General features: G+C 37.6%; 2 protein-coding genes across 3 annotated transcripts; one reads left to right on the top strand and one right to left on the bottom strand.

The window, feature by feature from the left end:
• Positions 1 to 10: 10 nt before the first annotated feature.
• Positions 11 to 12,544, top strand: si:zfos-1056e6.1 (uncharacterized protein LOC107988029 homolog). 2 transcript variants are annotated; one of them, XM_066679867.1, is made up of 9 exons: positions 11 to 133; positions 9,198 to 9,265; positions 9,459 to 9,506; positions 9,873 to 9,937; positions 10,111 to 10,148; positions 10,274 to 10,353; positions 11,377 to 11,439; positions 11,526 to 11,576; positions 12,116 to 12,543. In XM_066679867.1, exons 2-9 carry the CDS (start codon positions 9,248 to 9,250, stop codon positions 12,167 to 12,169), a joined length of 417 nt encoding a protein of 138 aa, XP_066535964.1. In that variant the 5' UTR covers positions 11 to 133; positions 9,198 to 9,247; the 3' UTR covers positions 12,170 to 12,543. The 2 variants fall into 2 exon arrangements, with proteins under 2 accessions (XP_066535964.1, XP_066535963.1); XM_066679866.1 differs by lacking the exon at positions 11 to 133 and adding an exon at positions 7,958 to 8,090 and having other exon boundaries at positions 12,116 to 12,544.
• A 93-nt stretch (positions 12,545 to 12,637) lies between these two features.
• On the bottom strand, positions 12,638 to 19,554 carry ppm1g (protein phosphatase, Mg2+/Mn2+ dependent, 1G). The gene is made up of 10 exons (XM_066679865.1): positions 19,005 to 19,554; positions 18,348 to 18,417; positions 17,948 to 18,033; positions 17,408 to 17,537; positions 16,537 to 17,003; positions 16,195 to 16,323; positions 14,786 to 15,020; positions 14,553 to 14,682; positions 14,122 to 14,218; positions 12,638 to 13,755 (listed from the first exon to the last, which is right to left on the bottom strand). The coding sequence occupies exons 1-10, from the start codon at positions 19,113 to 19,115 to the stop codon at positions 13,564 to 13,566; spliced, it is 1,647 nt and encodes a 548-aa protein (XP_066535962.1). The 5' UTR covers positions 19,116 to 19,554; the 3' UTR covers positions 12,638 to 13,563.
• Positions 19,555 to 23,202: the final 3,648 nt, after the last annotated feature.

Below are 23,202 nucleotides of genomic sequence, written 5' to 3'. Positions count from 1 at the left end.
CGTCCAAATATTCAGGGTTCAAACACTCTAGTGCGTAGAATCCTATTGCTTTTGTTCAGATATTTCTTATTCTCCTAAACAAATGAATCTGCAGAAGAAACCGTAACAGCTACAGACAACAACAACAAAATTGGTGGGTAGTTGTAGTTTGTGTGCATCTCGGTGGACAACAAAAACGACACTGATTGGTCAGTGGGGGACGCTGTAATTTAGCTAAACGTGTTTTGCCTCATAACTCCTAAACGCTGGTATAGGTACAAAATTAAAATGTTACCTCGTTCCTTGCGTGCAGACAGACAACTTTGCCACTTGGACCATGTATGACCACCTGATTTAAAATTTGCTAATTTTCATTAAATGCAACCACTTTTGTGAACTAGTCCCTGGAGTTTGACCCAAAATCTAGATCTTGGTGTCAAAATGTTCACAGAAGTCTGAAGTTTAATCATTATCAAAAACACTTTGAAATATGTTAACATGTTGGCCACCATATGCAAATTAACTTCTCCCATCATTTGCATATTTTACTTAAACCCTTATAACTTTTGCATATTTTACTCAAGTAGAATGAAACCTTTGAGTTTTATTACAATTGAGATTCTGAGGTAGAATTTCAAAGATGACGCATGAAGTCCTATAGGGGGCGCTGTAATAGCTAGGTAGCCTTTTCTCAGCATCTGAATGTCTTCTTGCATGCTGCTTCTGTGGGTGATGCTATAAGTGGGAAATTATGAACATCACAATACTGCAAAATTTCAAGATTTCAGCAGCTGTTTGACAGGCTAAATTTTGGACAATCGTCATGAACTATGTACCTACAAAATTTCCTGTTGATAACCACTAGGGTGCGCAATTCATATTTTTAACATGAAAATATCCCAGATAGCAAAAACGATCCGGTAATAATTTATCACATGATCTGGAACGGATTCTGATAACAGATCCGGTCTTGAGTCCACTTGCACAAGGAACCTGATCCGATCTGGAACCGGATTCCAGACCTTGAACTGAGCTGGGCCGGACCTGACCCAGATCTTAATCGTTCCTGTGCTCCTCCGGTCCAGATGTGGTCCAGATCCATGGTCAGCCACCTCATCTGGATCAGATCCGGTCCAGCTCCGGCCCAGATTTGCAGACCGGCATTTCAGATCTGTTTCTCCTCTGGCCAAGATCCACATTCCAAATGACATTGAATTTAATTTAAATTTATATGTACTTAATTTACATTTTACATATTAAATATTTCACTATTTAGTTAAATAACAAATTAAGAAAAAATAGACTTTATTAGATTTTCAAAGATTAAATGACTAGGTTATAGTTTATCTGTGTTTAAGTACACCAGTTTCTCAGTTCTAACCCTGTAGTACCCTATTATAGTGTTTTCATTTTTCATTGTAATTCAGGGCTTGATTAGATTATTTGCACCAGGCATCATGTTTGTCAGAGAAAACACTAAAATATGCATAGGAGGGACCTAGTAACCACATAAATACCAAAATACTTCACAAAGATATATTACAGTGACTGGTGAATTGCACAATTTTGTTAAACATGAAACTTTAAATAATTATTTAATTATGAGTAACTTCTGTGACAACACCATTAAGCACAGGAAAAGTTGATTTAAATAAACACTTTAATACATTACAGCATTTAATGTGTAAAATAAAAACTTAGATAATTTAGTGGGTGGTCTTGACATCTGGTCACGTATTCAGGCACGAAATAGCTTCAGCAAAAACACCTAAAAAACAAAACAAAAAAGCCGATTAGTCACTAATTCATTTTTATCTAAATGTAACTCACTCAATTTTTAGGACCAATTTGCAAAATGTCTTTATTAAACTTGCAACACACACAAAATCTAAAACATATCCAATATAAGCATTATTTGTATGAAAAAATTTACCCCAAAACTTCATTATCCCCATAAAAAAGATTCTTAACTCTTTCATAGCATCAAAAACACCACTGCACATACACAAGAAATAACTTTTCTTATTAGAAAAGTTCAGTTAGGATACAGTTTAGCTGGTCAGTCACACTTACAACATTACAAAGTCACAATTGCAACATTGCCACCTACATTTACATTTGCAAAGGACTTATAATTTTAGATCTCCCTACAAATGCAGATATTCATATAATCTCGCTTTTCCAGAGTCGATAGGAAGAGTCTGGTACCTTTCACTTCTTAACATGGCCAAGAACCACCTACTACTTCAGGAATAGGAAATTGACTGACTTGCAAAAGGACCAATCACAAGTCTCTTCTTTTGGCATAATTCATGTTAGACAAGTAGCAGAGCAAGTACAAAACAATACATGGAACTGCATATACATGGCTGTAAAGAGAGCCATTTAGAATGCGACTGGCTCCTGACAGTGAGGATAGATTAACACACTGAAAGTATCAGACCCTACTTGTGTGCGGAGCGCCAGTTGGCAGAGACTAACACAGATGTAAAATTCATTTATACAATTTCTTGAAAATGTTAAATCATTATGATACCTATAAAATAAATTATAAAATGATCAAATAAAATGTTAAAATAAATTGCCTGCAAAAGTATTTTTGAATGATTTAAAAAACATATTACATTTAACATTCTGTAGAGTTCTAAGATCTCAGTAACTCTGTAAATTTTATTTTTATCATTTGAATGTTTAGGCTTCAAAGCCTGTTGGTATAAGTAAAAATGTGTTAATTATTTTAAGGTACTCAGTACCCTGGGGTCATATTAAAAAAAACATATTAATTCTGAAAACTTATTTATGTAGTTTAATGTAGAAAGGATCTCAGAAATGTATTCTCAATTTGGGGGGTGGTCACTAAATTAAGATATTTTACTAGAGAGTACAATGAAGTATCTAGAACTGGGACAGCCTACGTGTCAGGAGCAGGCACATTGTGATGTAAAAATGCTTTCTAATTAGACAGCTCACTAGGTTTTAGGACAGACCAGTGGTGTCAGAATGTGAATTTTGAGAAAATACAAAGACTATTAATACCCAGATTGTCTTGGGTTCCAGAGCACATTCTATTGTCTGATCCAATTACTCAGTTAAATATATGTATAAAAATAAATATATTGATGCAAAACCCATTAAAGTTTGTAAAAGAACTCTCTTCGTACTGTTTTGACACTGTATACATTCCCAACACTTTATACCAGAAACCTATTTTTAACTTCACTTTTCTGGTGTAGAGTTAGAGACTATAGCTCTTCTGTTGATACGTGATAGCCTGTGATCGCCAGAATCAGTTTCTGATCACACAGCTGCAACTGTCCAGATGTTCTTGATTGGAGGAACACTCTCAACCCAGCAGTGACACTGATGTATGTAAAAACCTCAATAACATCACCGTGACTGATACATTTCTAGCAGTACCATAAACACTACTCAACACTGTCAACACCACCTCCAACACTGTCTTGTAAGTGTCACTGCTGTACTGAGAATGGAGAATCCATGGTGGTTTATTTCCACTGTCTGATGTGGTAGAGTGACTGATCGTGCAGCAACAGATTCAGTGAGTAACTGGAACTCTACCACAAAGCCACAAAGTAGCTACAAGCTACATATACCCACTGAAATGACAACACCACCTGTAGTGCTTAGAATTTAAGGGAGGTCTTACATTAGCTCTCAACATTACCTGCAGAAAGAGAATGTCATAACATTATTTAAAATTAATTTAGCACAAAATAGGATAATTCTGAATTCTGTGACTACTGTGAAAGGAGTTTAACACTGATCAGCGTCAAAGCTATAAAACCCAGGTGTTTTTTTTTTTTATTTGATAACAGGCTAAAGAGCATTTTATTAAAGAGAATTTCTTCTTATTATGTACAACTTGCAGCAGTTCACTAATACATCTTTACTGCTTTTAATTACTTTTTACCTAAGTAAGTTCATACAGAGGTATTACTGTTGTTTCATATTAGCAATAAAGCTAGTTTTGGAAAGCCTCAATAGTTAACATTGTGTTAAAACATCTTGAAGGCATTAAAAATAAAGGCTCGCCATCTTTATTTGATGTGACTTGGTCGTTCTTAAGCAGTTCATATTGTTAAGGGGCGGTTATAAACACTTAAAAAAACCAGCAGATCAGTAGCTGACGGCTATGCGGATCTGCTGGAGGAAAAACGGATCCGGATCGAAGTCACCTGCCATATGAGATAGAATATCTCAGTATATTTAACATATTTAGATGGAATTTAGATTAAAATATACTCTGCAGAATGTCTCGCAACATTGCAATTACACGTGATGTCAAAAAGTGCATATTTTTTTCCTCATTGGTCAGTTATATGAAAACTGAGATTTTTGAACTAGTCAATGGACTTTCAAGCAATAGACAAATAATTGGTTTTGTTTCAATCTGCAGAGTTTTGAGGTAAATAATTATCCAAATACGTATGACTTTTGGACATGCTGTCGTTGCAAAATGCAGATAAATCCAAGTGGGTGGAGCTTTATACATTCTTTTAGCTGTAACTCAAACAAATTAAGCCCAACTGAAACCAACCTTGGTAGATATATATAAATATATGCATACCCTGAGGATACATGTCAAATATGAACAAAACCCACCTGTAATGGGCCCTACAATTGGTTAATAAATTGTTGCATGAGTTTTTGTGTGTTATAGCCCCACCTAGGGTTGCAGTTGCACCACAATTTAATCTTGTCATCTGATGCACATTTAGATCAAGCCTACAAATTTTTGTAATATTTGGGGAAAGCCTTCCTGAGTTACAGCTATATTTGTGTGCTTTGTTGAATACATGCTCCACCCATCATTGGGAGGGGCCTGGAAGGCACACAGTGATAAAAGTTCAACATTTTATTGATAATTATTAAAGTCCAGGTACTTAGAATTCTGCTAAAACCACATATGTCTATGTTTGGTAAGGATCCAGAAAGTAGTTTACATTCAAATATATGTGTGTATGCATTTTTAAGCTGAGTGACTATAATTAATTCTCTACCTACATCTAGCGGGTGAATTAAATATTTGGATGAAGCATATGAAGTTTTGTAGTATTTTGGGAAAGTGTCCCTGAGTTACAGCTTTATTTTTGTGCTTTATTGAATGCATGCTTCACTGGTCACTGGGAGTGGCCTGGAAAACACACAGTGATGGAAGTCTACATTTTTTTTAAATAATTACTAAAGTTCAAGTTCTTCTGAATTTGCTAATACCACCTTTGTCCATGTTACATAAAAATACAAAGCAGTTTGCATTCAAATATATGCGTATTTGCATTTCTAAGCTGAATGCCTATTATTAATGATGTAATGCGATAATAATAATTAGCCATCAGACACTTTTGACAAATACATGTACATTATAATAATAGTTAGGGTTCAAGCACCCTAGTGCGTAGAACCCTATTACTTTTGTTTGGATTTTTAGGGTTCAAGCACCCTAGTTATTATTATTACAGTTGACAGTTTTTGTGTAGTTTATGAAAGTTTGAAAATACTCCATTTTAAACTAATATCTGAGTTTTAACCAGATTTTCTCAAAACCGTTACTGAATAACGTGTGGAGTCTCAAATTAAAATAATTATACAATCTTTTTTGGCTGGAAAACCTAAATCAATCAGTGCAGTATTGTTGTAAATAATTGTTTTATAACTTTATTATGGATTTTCCAACTGTGATCAAATAAAACATTTTCCCCCAATGTCAACCTAAAACCGAATGTTACTTGCAAGTCACTTGTGGCATAATGTGAAAACTACTGCCCTCTTGTTCCATAGGTTCAGGGTTCAAACCCCGTGCTGGGTCACAAAAATAATGTGATCATGAATGCCTTGGCAACCTTGTACACAACATTGCTAAATCTGGATCAATAAATCACAAGTTTAAAAGAGAAAAGCTTAAGGCACGGTGTGGTGCACGCTGTTAGTGCTTGACCTTGGTTCAAATCCAGTGGCTGCTTAGTTTGGTATGTTTGATTGCATATTGATTCCAATTCAACTGGCGTAAAGAAACCACAAAAAATCCTTGTGCCACAAGTGGAGCAACCTGTTAGTGCGTTAGGCCGTTAAGCTGCCTTTGTAACTTAACCGCCTAGGTACAAATCCACTTGTTGGCCCAAATTGCTAAAGGTGTAATTGTGCTGCTTGAACCCTTGGGTTGCCGCTTGCAGCTATATTTGTTGTTGACATTCAACGCATTTTTTCCTGTTTAAAAATTCTCTCTCAGGACGAGGGATTTCAAAGTCTGCAACGCAAACACAGAAATTTAATTGACCATCTACCGCAACCAGAGTGATCAGTTTGAACAACTAAATTTATTACATCTTTCTATAATAATGTAGCGTGCTTAGTTTTCTATTCTGATTTGTACTGTTTCTTGTTTGTGCTCTGTGTCATGTGACCACAGACAGTCTTGTGTCTGCTTCCTGCTTGTTCCCAGGTCATGTGATACCCTTCCCTTGTGTTTATAGTGTCACATGTCTTAATCAGTTCCTAGGTGTTTCTTGTTTGTGTTGTCTGGATATAGTCCTTGTCATAGTCCATGTGTTCTAGTTTTTTGTCTTATATTACCCAGACAGCGAGCATATATCGGTCCACTGTCGTAAAAACATTGGCATACCACTGACTGTAGGCCATGGATGGTCCACCATGGAACCACTCAGATTACTGTCCTGTGTGCAGGATATAACTAATTTTTAATCTCCTCAAGCAGATTTTAAATTCACAGAGACTTTTATTCTGAAAAACAAACTAATACAAATATTACCAACAACTATGAGAGATATAATAATGAGTATAAGCCTGATATAAAATGATTATGCTGAAAATGCTGACACTGTGCTGGATTAAATTTATTTACTAATCTAATTTATAAAGATTAACAAAAAAAAACCTAATGAAGGAAAAAATAATCAATTGGGTTGTGAATGGAAAAGTACTAAAATGTTGCATTTTGTCTAAAATTCTGTTTAATCACCGGTGGTCTGCCCAGAAAAATCTGTGCAAAACACCATTGGACCTCCAACTTTGCCCTCAGTGGGCCAACTGTGGTCCGCCGTCTCCGCGTGCTCAAGGGTGTCCCATACTTCTCGTGTTACCAATAAAGTGTACTCATGAATGCCCTAGGTCAGGGGTGTCAAACCAAATCCACGGAGGGCCGTGTGGGTGCAGGTTTTCTTTCCAACCATGCAGAAGCCACACCTCATTCCACCTGTTTTTAATCATTGGATATACTCAATAGATCTTGACTTTCAGTAGTGTGGGGCTTTTGCGTGGTTGAAAAGAACACCTGCACCCACACGGCCCTCTGTGGATTTGGTTTGACACCCCTGCCCTAGGTGTTCCCCTTTACAATAGTCTGAATTGTGATGCTTTCAATTGTATCCAAAAAAAAAGCTTCAATGTGGTATTTAGAAAAAGACAGACCATTATAATTATTGATACAATTGCAATACAGCTGAGGTGGCTAAGATATAATGCCCATAAACAAACCAACAAACAAACAAACATAAATGGATGTTAAATATATTCATAACGAATACATGCTGCCACTTTGTATTTTTTTTAATTAGTAGTAAGGGAAAGAAGGAAGAAATTATTAGTAGTACTAATAGTAGTAGGGTATCAACCTAACTTTATCAACCTTAATAGGAGAAGTTTAAGCAGTAGTAATATTAGTAGGGGTTGGAGTAGTAATACTAATAGTTGTAGTAGCAGTAGTATGTCAGTAGTAATATTAGTAGGGGTTGGAGTAGTAATACTAATAGTTGTAGTAGCAGTAGTATGTCAGTAGTAATATTAGTAGGGGTTGGAGTAGTAATACTAATAGTTGTAGTAGCAGTAGTATGTCAGTAGTAATGGGGTATGAGTAGCAATAATAAAAATATATGTATTTATTTCTCTGTTTGTAAATTTTATTTTATTTTGAAATGAGCGAAGACGGACCGTCACTCTCGGAGTGTGGTATCTGAGTTCACAGCGCAGTAGTGTTTCTCGTGTTTTTGATAGTAAGAGATAAACCTCATCAATGGAGAACACAGAAAACAAACATGGAGCAGTATGGGTGGCGCTGAAGAGGCTCGACCTCAGTGGTTCGTTTACTACTTTATGTTTTTTTAATATTTAAATATTTTATCTGCATTTAATTTGATGAGAAGAAAAAGGACGCTCGAGCCCGAGCGCTCTGGTCACCATAGCAACGTCCAGACTCCTCCATACCCTTTATAAAAACGTTACACGTACTTCTTTTAATATAATTGTATGGTCATTTTAATGTTTTGTCTGACTTATAAAACAAAATTGAACAGCGCTACTAAATAAGCAGTTATTAATAAGCCGAAATGAGTGATAGCGTACCTACCTCAATTTCTATTCTTTGACTTTTCCTTAATTCTCCTCACTCTCCTGAGTGTTACACAAGTGGCCATTTGCTAAAGCAATCTTGGGATATGACACTGTTCTCTAAAATTCTTCCTTTATGTGAAAAAAAGGTTTTGGAGTCTGCTGGCAACACCTTTTACTTCCACTTTGGAGGGATTGGAGCGGCCAAGTTGGGTGGTGAGAGTAGGGAGTGTTGCTGCTGGCTTCTTTTCCAGAATTGGATCTAAGTTTAGGTGTCGTTAAAATGGCTGTCATTACTTGAAAATTAATCGTTTGATTGCTCCTTTAGAAGATATATTGTCCATATCCATATGTATTCCTTTGGTTTGAATAATACAAAATGAATTTAATTTACTTTTTTATATACTTCCTTATACTCAAACAAAGAGTAGTAATTTGCTAAATACTAACTGAAGTTATAACAATATTTTTGGAGTAGGACCATCCAAACACCTCCCCTCAGCCCTAAATATACACTGCAAAATCACGTCATTGTCCTATCGGACAAACTTGCTCCCACCTCCACCCTTTTACTTGTATTCCTCTTTCCTAAGGGAGGTGGTTTTGACTATACATACATTTCGAAGCCACCTTGAACTCCTGCCAAAAATATATATCAGTTCACTTCCCTATTTCAGCATTGAATGGCATGGTACGTACTAGCAAATTTAGTTAACAGTAGGTAACTTAATCATTAACTTACTTGAGTGAAATTTTAAATTCACTGGAAACTACAAATCTGACAATACCTTAATATTGTAATCCATATATTTGAGTGGATTAAATTAGTTAATTACACACCTCTATTTGTTTTGTAGATGAGAGAGTTTCAGCTCTAAGAGAGGTCCACATTCCCAGAGGAGCAGAAATGACCACCTTAAGACAGGTCGGAACACCATCATCATCCTCATCATCTTTTCTATCATCGTAATCTTTATAATTATTGTCATCGGGCAACAGGAGCACATAGATCGTCATCTTCTGACGTAATAAATTTACAAATTATGACCATGCTGTTCTTTTATGGTTTTGCTGTCCAAGAATTGGACAGAGTAAAATATATCTCAATTTCCTTACAGATCTTAGCTCATTCTTTCAGACTGGACGTTGCTCAAGTGACATTCAAGGTACTTTGAGAATCAAGACTGATCCCTTGCCAATATAACATTTTTTATATAGCTTCTTGATCATCCTGGTAATATATATTCGCTCTCCAATGAAAAACATGTATCTCCATTTTTGTTGATTTTTTACTACATCATTTGAACACAGCAGCTGTCCTTCACATTGTGACAACATTGCATGACTTATTGACCAGTAGAAACACTCCAAAAACACTTGGAATAAAATATGTTCCATTAGTTTAATGAAAATTAAGAAGGCTTATTCCGAGAAGTTTACTATTTTGAAGATACATGTTTTTCATTGGACAGCGACAATATATACATAAACTTTTTCTGAAAATGTATAAATGTATAAATGTCTGATACTAGATACGAAACAGCAGAGGCTTTTTAATCCCTTTGAACAGTTGTATACCGGTGAACAGCAAACGAATGTAAGTAAATTGGATACTTTTGGATTTGGAAATATTACCAAACTATAAAGAAATAAACACTTTTCTTTCTTATCTTTTACAAATTTGATGCATTACTGTGCATTTATTTGTATTGCATTACAGATAATGTTAACATTTTTATACAATAAAATGTTGCGTATGTTTCTATTCAGGCCTTATGTTTTGGAGGTGGCAAAATACTTTCAGCATGGTATGACTGGTATAGTATTATTGTTTTATGGATAAAGAAATTAAATTTTTTTATATAACTCTTAAATGTGTTTTCTGTCAGAAGCTTATTAAAATGTTTGACATATGAAATGTTTCTTTATTAAGTAAATGCGAGACCCAGAAGTACTACCATGACAGTCATTCATAGAAGCTTAAAGTCAAGACTGCAGGGTATTATGAGAAGGGTAAGGAAACAGACTGAATAAATAGTGTATATTTTTTATTTATTTAAAAGGGGTTCTGCTTGTACAGATTAGCCAAAAACATTGGATGTTGGGCAAAATGTAAATAAATGAGTAATGATCTGTAAATAATTTAAACCTAATTTTAACTGTAAATTGTTCAAACACATTTTATATGTTGAAAGGGAGTTTAGAGTCTGAATCTTTTAGAAGGAAATGTCAGGAGAGGTTCAAACTCCAGACATCTGCACAGGCAGGTAGAGCAACAGCTGAACAAAAGTGTTTCTTGGTGATTACACATTATTTCTATACTAACATCTTTAACATTTTGGCGAAATCAGACAAATCTCTTTATGTAGGGACAGGGCAAATAGCACCATCATCAAGCCTTCAGGTGACACTGCATTAAAAACACATTTCTCTAGTGGAAATCACTTCATGGGCTCAGAATCACTTGTATATGAAGGTTTTGGAGCAACACATACTGCCATTCAGACCATATTTTTTCAGGAAAGGCCTTATTTATTTCAGTAGTACCATGCCACACCATTTTCTGCATGTTCAAAAATGGCTAACAAGGTGCTAAATTGGCACCACCTGCAGTTTAGACCTGTGTCAGATTTTCAGTTAAAAACATTTGGCAAATTATGAAATGAAAAATAAGACAAAAGAGACCCAAAATTTGGAGCAGCAAAATATCAAGCAAAAGTGGGAAAACATTTTCGTTCCCAAACAGTTATAGAGTGTTGGTAAAATAAAAATTGTTGTAAACATGCAACTGCCACAACTTTTCAGTGATGTGTTGCTGGCATCATATTCAAAATGGGAATATTTTTCTTCGAACAATAACCTTTCTTAGTTTCAATATGTGCTATTTTGTCTTTAAATTATTTCAACACAGTTGCATTGTTTTTATTAAAACATTGCACAGCATCACCACATTTAGGAAAACAAGCTGTAAATGTGTTTCACAACAGGGCGTGTTCTTTGATGCATTCTGGTTTAACATGGCTATTGTCATTTCAGATGGAAAGACTAGAGGAACTGCTACCTCAAATCAAGCAAAAACAACATGAAAAGATGACAAAGGTGAAACAACAAATAACCTTTTTCAGTCATTTTTAATTAAATTTCTAAAGCAAATAACGTTCTTTTCTGATGGTTCCTTTTTGTAGGATATTGACTTATTAAACCAGAAGCTGATATTCCTTCACAAAAGAATGGAGGCAAGTGCTGATCCACTGTCCAAAAAATAAATGCACTCCCTCAGATGAATTAATACAGCTACAGTATGGTGTATATTTGCTGCCATATTGTTTAATTGGGTACACACATCTTGTATAATCTACATATAAAAGTATTGAGCAACAGAATGGAATGCACACGAGCGGCAACACATAAGCGCAAGGTCACTATAATGAAGGATGAATGTTGTATAGTGGGGTATACAGCTTTGAGCTGTGGAGTAGTGTAACTGTGCTCTCTGGTGTTGAAGTGAAATTTATAATCCAGGACAAATCATCCAACATTAGTACTCGACATCACTGGTATCTGAATGCAAACCAATTCTGACAACAACAGACTTGCAACAAATGGGGGACAAACTGCTTATTTCAGAAGAAAAAAAATGCTTATTGTAGTCAAATATGTACGCTGAAAAATTTGTAATTAGGAATAAAAATGTATCAGACTTTGATAGTAAAAACATTTATTAATGTAAACAAGCAGATTCAGAATGTTTTATGTCTTTTTCTGTCTTCAATAGATGGCGGAGTCATGCTGCTGGGAGGGAATGTTTAGGCGAGCACCACTCTGGTGAACATTCTAAACCATGGATTACAAAAGTCTTTCCTTCTTTACTACAACGAAAACACTTAATTATTTTGAATTCTCTGTGCATTTTCAGTTTTGAGCTTTGTAATATTATGAATTTTTTTAATAGTGTAGTAATATCATATTATCAAACCTAATGTTACTTCAGAAATTGTAGATTGAGATTTTTGTTTTTACCAAACGAAGTTATGTATTAGGTACCCTGAACATTTTTTGATAATTTGTTCATTTTTCTCTGAAACACACTATAAAGGGCAGCTATTATTTTTTAAAGAAAACATACAGGTTTGCATAAATGGTGGTATTATGGTTGTGCCTTGTGCATGTAAAAACACAAGAATGGGATTATATTAAAAGTGAATTAAGTATATAAGAATGTTGCATCATGTACCATACTATTCTTTTTAAGTGGAGTAGCCAAAAAACAACTTTTGACAAGTTTGTCTCCATATGTTTATTGTATCAGGAAAAGGTGTCATCCACTGTTTTTCTTGGAGAACCCACAAAGATGCTTTAAAAGTACCAAAATATATTTTCCAAAATACCTTATATAGAAACCTTATTGAACTACATGAATGTTGAGGCTGAAAACGAAGAATAGATGAGTGGCAGTCCCTTTGTACTTAGCCTTCCCACCTCATAGCTGCACTGCCTAAGGTAATTTTTTTGATATACCATGTTTAAATCGTTTATTCCCCCATTATATTGTCAGCATGGTAAGATTCACTCTGCAGCTAATGCATCACTTACTTACAACTTTGACTGCAGAGCTTGAGGACTTTTTAAAAGGAATGTTACAAATCAGATTGCATTAGATTATTCTATCCCTTCTTGTGACAGCTAAATGGCATCAAATGAACAAATGCGTGTTTCTACCTCTAAAATATTAAAGCAATTTCGCATTCATCGCATAATTTACAAAAAATGTATTTGAATACAATTACATATGGGTGCCAAGAGACAGTCACAAATACTTAAAATGGAAAAAAAAAAAAAAAAAAAACATACGTTTTTGGAAACACAATGTACTATATACAAGGGCATGTTACTAAAGTACATGAGGATTAGCAGATTTAATTCATTCATCTGATGCTACATCTCTGCTGAGATACAGCCACACCCATCCCAGTCGACATGGTGAAATACGCCTGCTAAACATTATTACAAAAAAAGACAAAAGTGGCTGGTTTACAGTTCAATTTTCCTGCACCTTCAAAAGACTTAAAACTAAAATCAAATTTTCCTGGGTGTCAATCCATAAAAAGGAAAAAAAAAAAAAAAAAAAAAAATCCAGTGAGGGTTCTTTTTCTGAGAAAATTTGTGTCGAATTTCTGTCTTCATCAAAAGAGTGTTAAAAGAACGTCATGTTCAATAGTGGCTTTATTCAGTTTTGGATTTTTTGTCATTACTGCCGTTCTCCTCAGACAGCTGTTTGTCTATTTTCCGTTTCTTGGTGTTCTCAGCCATGCTGCTGCTGCTGGCGTAAGGGGAGAAGGTGACGATAATGCAGGTCATGTTGTCACAGCCTGTACCATCCCCTGATGTGTCTGGTGCTAAGCAGTGGTCAAGCAGCTGTAACGAAGAAGTTTTGGTCAGAAATCTCAAAATCTTAAGCTGTATTTTAAAACTGTATAAAGCATCTATTCTTTCTTAAAACTAGAGGAATACTGTCAGTGTAATTAGTAGAGTAATACCACATAAAACATTTAAAGCAATTAGCATTATATTGTAGGTGAAAAGAAAAACATGGAACAAGTTTTCCTGCTGAACTAAATTAGGTATCCACACCAGTGTCAGCAGAAAGCAGTTTATTTTAAGATTTGCTTTCATTCCAAGTCCCCTCCCTTACAGGTTTTAAGGAAATGTTTAATATCATTCAAATGCTGTTAATTACTGAAGGACTAAAAATACCATAAATTGTATTAATATTGTGCCTACCTCTTCAATAATGGCAGATAGTGGTTTGGCTTCACAGCCCTCATGTTTCAGTCTCTCATTTACAAAGTCCACAACCTCCTGACTGCTCATGACATTCCTGTAAAAAACGGTCGTAAGCGGTAATGAAGACACTCAAATTCTGAAGTATCTAGCATTTAATTAATCAACAAATGTAAAGTGGATGTGGAATAATGGTCAAGGGCTCTTTTTAATGTTTTGAAGCCCTTCCAGTGAAAAGAAATGGTGTTACCAAAAGTGTGGCTGCTGTATCAGTATTCCAATTCCCCTTTCATTTTGAAATGATGTTTGACAAGTACATATGAAATGGATGTTTGGGCACCCATGTGGTGTCTCACTCAAAACAAAGAAAATACAAGCAAACAGCATCAGGAGCAACAGATTTTTTTCCAACAATATTTTAACAGACTTACCAGATGCCATCGCAGGCAACAACCATGAATTCATGCTCTTCATTTAGAGTTAGCACTTTGACATCTGGTAAAGCAGAAATCATCTGTTCCTCTGGTGGAAGAGCCTTATTTCTTTTATAGAAGTGGTCCCCTAAACACAATATCAAGATAAATATGGTATCCTCTTTTATACCTAAAAGTGTATAATAGAAAGAGGTTTATAATGTCAAAGAAGCTGCAGCGACTCCACTAACCGATTGCTCTGGAGAGATTGAGGCCACCATTCACTCGGCCGTCCATGGTCACCTTGCCTCCTGCATTTTTTATCCTGGCAAGCTCCAGTTCATCTTCTGGTTTGTGATCATAAGACATGTCCACAGCCTTGCCTCTCTCAGAGACCACACAGCGAGAGTCTCCAGCATTAGCTACTATCAGCTGCTTCCCACGGATAAGGGCCACAACAGCTGTAGTCCCACTATCTGAGCCCGGCTGAGAAATAGACAAAATATTTGTATTAAGAAACTTCAAAAGACCCAATCATAAAACAAAAAGCATCCATAATGAATTTCTAAAGATATTCATTACAGGATTTACTCCAAACAAAAAGATTATTTAAGGGAAGGAAAAGTTTCAAAAAGGTATAAAAGCACAAGAATCAGCAAAAACAGGTTTAGGCAGCATGTTTGTCTTCTGACACACCTGACTGGCCACATTCAGGGCTTAAGAACTAGTAAATAAATACCCCAAAAGAGGCAGAAAAATGCTTCTTTCATAATGCATTTCTCTTTCTAACCAAATGTTTAATCTTATTTATTTATGCCCGTACTTTATAAGTCAGGGATATATTTTTCCCCAGAATAGTGCTCACACGTTTATTCTGGTATCCTAAAGCCCTTATCACATATGTGATATTACTGCAGAAAGTGCTGCAAGTTTCCCCCTCGCAAAATATCAGTGAGAACCACTAGAACAATCCAAGCAACTTGGTTCACATCTACTATCCATGTAGTGAATAATCTATCCAATATCAGCTTAAACATGTTTTAATTCAAGTTTAAATTAAAACATTAGGATGTTTAACAAATATCCTCGAGAAGGGAGAAGACATTGTGTGATATTACTTTTTTGAACATTGAGTATGTGCTGATGCCAAAACAATAAAGTGTGAAGCTTTAAAAGAATTGTAAACTGTAGCAATACACCCAGCCAACCAACATGGGCTTGAGAGTTTGGAAGGTTTGACACTATCCAGAGCTATTTTAACAGCCTTTTCATCTTGTGAGCACAACTATTTTCAGGGTTTTTTTGCTGCTATTGCCTCTGCAAGTTTTCAGTTGAATTTGGAGCAGTAAGAATGAACTTGGAGTTCACATTAACACATTACAGTAAGTGTACCACTTAATTTGCTTCAATATTAGATTTGTTTTTAGAAATTGACTGTGACAATGAATGACCCAAAATTTAAGTACATCCAATACATTTAGAAAGTTAATAATCCCTGGATGACATTTATACATTGATCATATTTCTCCAACTGGAAAAGACCAAATGCTGAAGAAGAAAAAGACAAAAATATTAACCAACACAAGGCCACAGCAAAACGTAGCTACGTGAAATGTGTATTCCATGAAACTATTCAAAGGACACGGTTGGACAATCTCACCTCTTCTTTTCCGTCCATTCCTGGCAAGCACATTTCCTCCTCTTCCTCATCTGTGTCTTCTTCCTCCTCCTCATCTGTATCTTCCTCTTCATTTTCACTGCTTTCCTCACCATCCTCCTCACTGCAGTCCTATCAGATCATAAATACAACAATGGAAAGAGTGAGGAAGGAAACAAATACACAAACTAAATTCTGTGAATCACAATATTACTTTAAATGTAAATTTTCCATGGATATATATTAAAGACCCTGACATCTTCACATTCATTCTCCATCTCTCTCTCTCACACAGAGAGAAAACCATTTCTAAACGCACAGACATCAACACTTGCTCATACTGACCTCTTCATCACTGCCTTCCTCTTCATCCTCTCCATCCTCAGACTCATCACTATCCTCAAAAAACTTGGACTTGGCACTTCCTGGGGCAGATGCTGCAGAAGAACAAGATGGGCCAGCATCTCCTGTTGTTCCAGCCTTCTCTCCGTCAGAGGAAGAGTCACCTGCTACAGAACCACCCCCGCTGGAGGCTGCTGCTCTCCGGCAGGCCCTCATTTTGGAGCCTCCAACAGAAGCTCCTGCCACTTTTGCCTTTGCTTTTCCATTGCTGTCTGTATCAGGTACCTCACATTCGGTCTCGCCATTAATTCCCTTCTGAGCAAGAGGCTTCTCACCATCTTCAGGCTCTTTGGTGGAGTCCTGGCCAGGCTTTTTGCCAGATTTGTTCAGGTTCTGCCCATATCGAACAAGCAGCTCCTCGATTGTCATGGTGGCCTCTTCATGCAGAAGAGCAGCCTCCTCGTTATCCACTGATGGGAGAGAGGAAGATATTTGTGGAAAAGTGTACCCATTTCAGCAGGGTGGGAAGACAAAAGCACACTGCAATGCAGGTGCTTAGGAAACTAAAAAGATTAAATATACTACAATGATTTACTTTTGAAATGCCCATATTTTGTAGATGAGTGTAATATTTCTGTAATTTCACATCATGTATGTGATAAAACAAGTTGTGATCACTTTAAGCACTGGCCTTTAAAGACCACACTTTTTTTTTTTTTAAATGCACACAAATAAGCAATATAGGTTCTTAATAATGTAACCGTATAACAGTTTCTCTTGTTTTGCCCTCATAAAATATATAGCATGCTAAATGTATAAAACGTGTCTTCATTATCTTGATGTTCTTACTAAAATGAGCATGAATTTTACACACAGTCATCTTCATCTGCCACTTTCTCAGGCGATGCTTCCTCTTGAGGACGACCAGCGATCTGAACGAGCTCCTTTATGACTTCCTCTGTAGTGATTCGGCCATCTATAGCAAGAAAAGCGTCCTCTAGAGCCTGGAGAAAAACCAAACAGCATATGAATTTGTTGTCAGGGACATAGAGATTAGCTGATACACTCATGTCTGAACAGAGGTGGCTATGGTGCCTGACCAACTCATGTGAACAAGTTGGCTTATATGGCTCTGAAACATCTGTAAATGAAATATAAACCAAAACAAACTTTTATTTAGGAGCTATGAGCAATATCCTAGCTACTGCTTTTATGCATAAGAGTAAAAGCTGCTGCTTTAAAATATATAGATCATTTGTGTAACCAAAACATACAGCTGTGTCTATATCCTAAAACTTAACATTGTAAGGACTATATATAGTGTCTTTGAAAGAGTCAAAAGACTTTGGATACTGAAAGGCTTAAATGCACAGCCATAATACTACATTCTTGCACAAAACATGGCTTAGCTTACCTTTTGCAGTTTGCCATCTTTATATGCCTTCTGTTCCTTTATAATGTCAGGTAAATATTTGGAGCAGTACAGAGCAACTTCTTCACCTAGAAGGAAGAACAAATTCAGATTTCTGACACCTTTCAAACCAACCGTTTATTTAGACTGGAATCTGGTCCTGAACCTTTCATCTAATTCTGATTGTATGTGCTCGGGAATTAGTCCAAATCCAAAACTTAGACATGACATGCCCAGTGTACAACATTCTGTTGGCAGTGTTTATTTAGCCAAATGCTATACCTGATGTTTGGAATCAAGTTGCATAGCTGTTTTAGAAACGTTTAGAAGGACATATCTAGGCTTTCCACTTTAGGAAAAGAAGAGGCAGGACTTTCACGGTGGTAATTTAGGATTTCATTACCTCCATGGCCATCATACACAGCAAACATCGCGGTCTCATCATCCAGCTCCGGGATACAGTTGTGCGCATCCTGAAAAGAGCAGATGAAGTGTCAGGATTGAGTGAGGGGCACAGCACTGAAAGGCCACAGAACAAAGCAGTCAGCCATGTGGCGAGTTCAAAGTAACCACCCAAGTTAACTGGCGCGAAAACGAGTTCAAAGCCATTCAAACCTAGCTCAGTCACACACACCACTCGGGCCTGTGCTGCGAAGGAGCAGGACCAAGGGAAATTATCCATAAGTTATTCCGTTTTAATGGCAAAACGGCCGCCGAACTTCCATAATCAGGCGACAGCGTGCGTCGGGCAAAGCCGTGGTTTTATTTTTCAAACTTTTCGTTCCGCCTTAAAATGGGACGGGAGTCATACTTTAAAGTCATTCTAATTCTTTATTTTCACACGTTCCGTTATACCTTAAATGTTACAGCAAATGCGTTCTATGCTCAAAGTTACCATCTTCACCACTTACGTTTAAGCGAACAACAGAATGCACTAAAAAATGACGTATTTTAAACGGAACTGCTGCTCCATTTAAGGTGGACCGGACAATTGGAGTAAGAAGCTGGTGCACAGAAAGCTAACTTCAGTTGCTTAAATTCTGTACTTGGTTTGTTTTACCTCCATTGAAACGCGCCAGCCCTGCATGGCCGCGAAGCCGTAGCTGAGTTTTTTGTTCCCGCCGTCGGTTGATGTTTTCTCGGTGTTGGGCTGAGACAGATATGCCCCCATGGTCCAGCCAAGCTTTTGTGTTGGAGCTGAGAATAAACAACGCGTTACTGCTGCAGAAGAAGCCGGGATTAAGAGAGGGCTGTCTCAGGGCCGTTGTGTGTGACAGATAGCAGAGAAGCTCTGGAGCATTTCACGGGGCAGATTTAAAAAACAGAGCTAGCGCTGCTTTCCCGGTATTGTTACTTCTCTCCGGCTAACGGCTGCTGCAATCAGTGCTAACGCTAGAGACTAGGTGAATCAAGGCAGTGTACAACACTTCGCCAAAACACACACGTCACAGGCTCGGTTAAAACTGTGGCGCAGGTCTGAAACTCTCACACACACATAGTATAAAACGTAACACGTGCGAGGGGCATAATCATGAGCAGGAGCAGCCCGCCGGACCCATTTCACACTCACTGCTCCAGAGGAAGAGGAACCGAGAGAGCTGCGCATGAGCACTGGCTCCAATCGCGCTCACGCTTTTCCGGAGGACTGCGGCTGCGCACGCCCTGTGCAGGCGAGTAGGGGGCAGTGCGAGGACGTAGACTCTGCGGCTGTGGCTCTCTGTGTGTGGCTCACTTCTGCTGGGATATGACGTACATGTGTAAGCTAAGCAGTTCAGTCAGCTACAGCAGACTTTTCAGCAGTAATTTCTAACTCCAAAACCAAAAAATAAAAAACAGACAGTGACACATGTCTGTCGACATGCCTCCAAAAAACCCCACAGTTCACTTGTACTTCAGTGTAACATTATCCCTGCTGTATGTAAAATTATATATAGACAGAGTATAAACACCCAAAACAGTTCAGCACTGAAGTGAACTGGTTCAGTCTTGACTCATGGTTGACACTGTTGGATGATGGGTAATATTGGTGGCTGAGTTGACATCAGACATACACCGATCAACAATAACATTATGACCACCTCATTGTTCCTACATTCACAGTCTATTCTCTCAGATCTACTGAACATACATATCACAGTCCCTTCCCTCCCAGTCTTGAATGAAGAAAGTGTCAGGCTGTGCCTGAAACAGTGCCCCATTCACTACTTAATGCACTAGTTTGGGGTTCTCCTTTGCGGAAAATCAGTATACTTAAATTGTGCTGAAAAAGTTATGTACTTTTGTTATTTGAGAACCATTCATTTGATCTAGGGTTGGCACAGTGGTGCAGCAGGTAGTGTCACAGTCACACAGCTCCAGGATCCTGGGGTTGTGGGTTCAAGACTCTGAGTGACTGTCTGTGAGGACTTTGGTGTGTTCTCCCTGTGTCTGTGTGGGTTTCTTCAGAATGCTCTGGTTTCATCCCAAAAGCACACGCTGGTAGGTGGCCTGGCATCTCAAAAGTGTCCATAGGGGTGTGTGTGATTGTGTGTGTTGCCCTGTGAAGGAATGGTGCCCCACCCCTAGAGTGTGTTCCTGCCTTGCACCCTGTGATTCTGGGAAGGCTCCTGGCCCACCATGACCCTGAACTGAATAAGCAGTTAAAGACAATGAATTAATAAATAAATAAATAGTTCTAAATCACTACAAATATGAAATTACCCTGTCCATGTAAGCAGTGTTCAGAACACACTATAACCCTCACACATATGGAGAAGGCTATTTTTAATAAAATATTTTTATTCAGTACTTTGTGAAACAACATGTTCAGGCTCTTTTCATGTGTGCAGTTAGACTCAGAAGATATAGTGGACTGGTTTTTACTGACGGTTATAATGTGGTGAAATCTGCCATTGCACAATGAACAAACCCATATGATGTAGTGTCCAGAATTGTTCAGTATCCTCCTGAATTGCAGGGAAGACAAGAATACTGACTTGTTCAAACAAGCTTGCCCTGGGTTTTCAAATAGTAGAGTCAAACCAGACTGCAGACCCATCTATTTTCAGATAAATTTAATCAGCACAAAGCTTGAACTTATTAAAGGCATACAATTATGCTCATGTTTTATTTATTTTAAATTCAGGCAAGGTAGTGTGGGAGCACAATTGTGTATCTAGTCATCCGCAGATTGACACTGAAAAATCTTCAGAATTCTAGAATATTAGCCAGCTAAAGTTAAGGGCTAAAATGGTAAATGTTAATATAAACAAAACCAGTTCCCTACAGTGCATTGTATAGTATGTAATTTTGGGAATAGTGAGGATAGGGGGAATAGGGGGAAATTTCAAATGCAGCTACATTTTAAAACGTAAAGCTTATATCAAGTCACAGGTTGCAGAGTTAAAATAAATAAACAAATGTTTCGAAACAATTTCATATAATATTCAATTATTCCTTTTTTTCAGATATTTATTGCCACATTATATAATAAATGATTTATTAAATTTATTTATGCCCCGTGGACAGACCCTGACCAGGTTGAATCAGTTACAGAAAATGAATATTTTATTTTGTTTTGCCCCTAAAAATCTCCTTATGCAGTAGGGGGCGCTCAAACACAATTTCAATAAACACGTATGTAATTTACTTTAGGGTCACTAGAGGGCTTTGTAGCTGCATGAGTATATCCAGGCAACACACATGTATTGGTCTGCTAGGCATCTGGAGTTTTCTAAACAGTGCTTGCTCTTATTCTGAATTTAGGATAAAGTGATTGCCATCTAACTTCAATATTTTATCTTAGAAATATAACAGGTAGGACAAAATACACAACATGAACAAAACAAGCAAACAAACAAACAAAAAACAAAGATTACAGCAAAAATGAGAACTGAAAACGGACAGGCTCATTTTTGAAACATTTTTTAGAGAACATGGTAAAAGAGTCAGTGATCTGTTCAAAGTTACAGAGCAGGGTAGAAATCAACAACACTGACTTTAGTGTAGATCCCCCAAAGAGGGTCATCCCCCAGTGCAAGCTGAAAAATAGGAGTCCCTGCTGTGATTGACATTTCGAAAGGAGCACGTCCAGATGGAGAGGTGTGAGAAAGTCTCTCTCAGCAATAGAGCCTAAGGGGGCATGGGGGATGCTGTTCCCTCAACTGCTGAGTCACATGAGCCCCTTTTGTTTGGCTTCGAGCAGCTGATATGTACAAACACACACACACGGCTAGAGCGTGGGACCAGCATGGCACTCACCCACCTAAACAAACAATGAGTAAAATGAGCGCTCATGTATGAAATTAAAGACAGTGGCTGCAAACTGCTCATGAACAGTCAAGGTACTTGAAAAGTTCTTCGCATCCTCGTGTTTTATGTGCTGACAAATTGTGCAGGTTCCAAAAAAATATTTGTAAATGTCTACTGAATGTCTTTTATAATTAGTTACTAGTATTATTCATGGATGACTCCTAAACCTTCAGTCTGATGAGATAGACACCTAATTAGGCTTTCTCTGGGCTTACGTCTGCCCTTTTTTCACCAGGAGCTGGAATGAAACGTATTTGCTCAATTTAGGGAAAGGGATTAAGGGTGGGGGACCCTCTCCGTGTCCCACTCTCTCGCACTCTCCCCTTTTTTTTTGTACTTGATGTGAACAACTGATGACCCGGGAATGCATGATCCCCCCGGGGATTAGGGCTTGCAAGAGTCTATGGGTATGGGACACTGCCATCTGCCACTGGGCATATCATATCCTCGGGAGAAGGCCGCATCGTTTGTTGATTTAAATGGAGAACTTAACTTTCCCAGGACAGTATGACCCCCAGCACCGACACCTCTAAAGGAATACTGTCTGTGAAGAAGCAGGCCATGCAGAAGAATGAGGCGTATTTTAAGGCATCCCCATTCCTAACCCGATGATGGATCTCCCCCTCACAATATGGCAGTGCATCCATGGGCGGGGGGGACGAGTGGGAGAATGCTAATGCTGCTGGGAGATGGGAAGGCTCTGTCGTAACTGTGGTGGGAGCAGGATTGTTGGGGCTGCGCCATGTTTCAGCACCCATCCAAAGTCTGGATCATGACAAAAACAATATCATGCCAGATGTAGGCAAGGCACTGAAAGGGCTAATTAAGCCTTTTCACTGAATGATGAAAGTCTACATCTAATTACAAATCATGCATGACTAAAGAAGGATTAGATCACAGGCTGTCTCATGGGCCTAGAGCCGACGAGAGAGAAAACACAAAATCATGGAAAGACACTGTGGAGGTCC

This window comes from Hoplias malabaricus, chromosome 8 (genome assembly GCF_029633855.1).
Source record: "Hoplias malabaricus isolate fHopMal1 chromosome 8, fHopMal1.hap1, whole genome shotgun sequence".
In the NCBI taxonomy this organism is placed as follows: domain Eukaryota; kingdom Metazoa; phylum Chordata; class Actinopteri; order Characiformes; family Erythrinidae; genus Hoplias; species Hoplias malabaricus.
This window is presented reverse-complemented; position numbering and strand designations above follow the sequence as displayed.

What these genes read in the sequence shown, in the direction of transcription:
- ppm1g (XM_066679865.1), bottom strand. Translation starts at nt 19,115, where the DNA reads ATGGGGGCATATCTGTCTCAGCCCAACACCGAGAAAACATCAACCGAC. An exon ending in AAGATGGCAAACTGCAAAAG is followed by an intron (nt 17,538 to 17,947) that starts GTAAGCTAAGCC and finishes GTTTTTCTCCAG; the next exon opens with GCTCTAGAGGACGCTTTTCT. An exon ending in CAATCTCTCCAGAGCAATCG is followed by an intron (nt 14,683 to 14,785) that starts GTTAGTGGAGTC and finishes TATTGTGTTTAG; the next exon opens with GGGACCACTTCTATAAAAGA.
- si:zfos-1056e6.1 (XM_066679866.1), top strand. Translation starts at nt 8,027, where the DNA reads ATGGAGAACACAGAAAACAAACATGGAGCAGTATGGGTGGCGCTGAAG. An exon ending in GGCAAAATACTTTCAGCATG is followed by an intron (nt 10,149 to 10,273) that starts GTATGACTGGTA and finishes TTCTTTATTAAG; the next exon opens with TAAATGCGAGACCCAGAAGT. An exon ending in TGCAGGGTATTATGAGAAGG is followed by an intron (nt 10,354 to 11,376) that starts GTAAGGAAACAG and finishes TTGTCATTTCAG; the next exon opens with ATGGAAAGACTAGAGGAACT.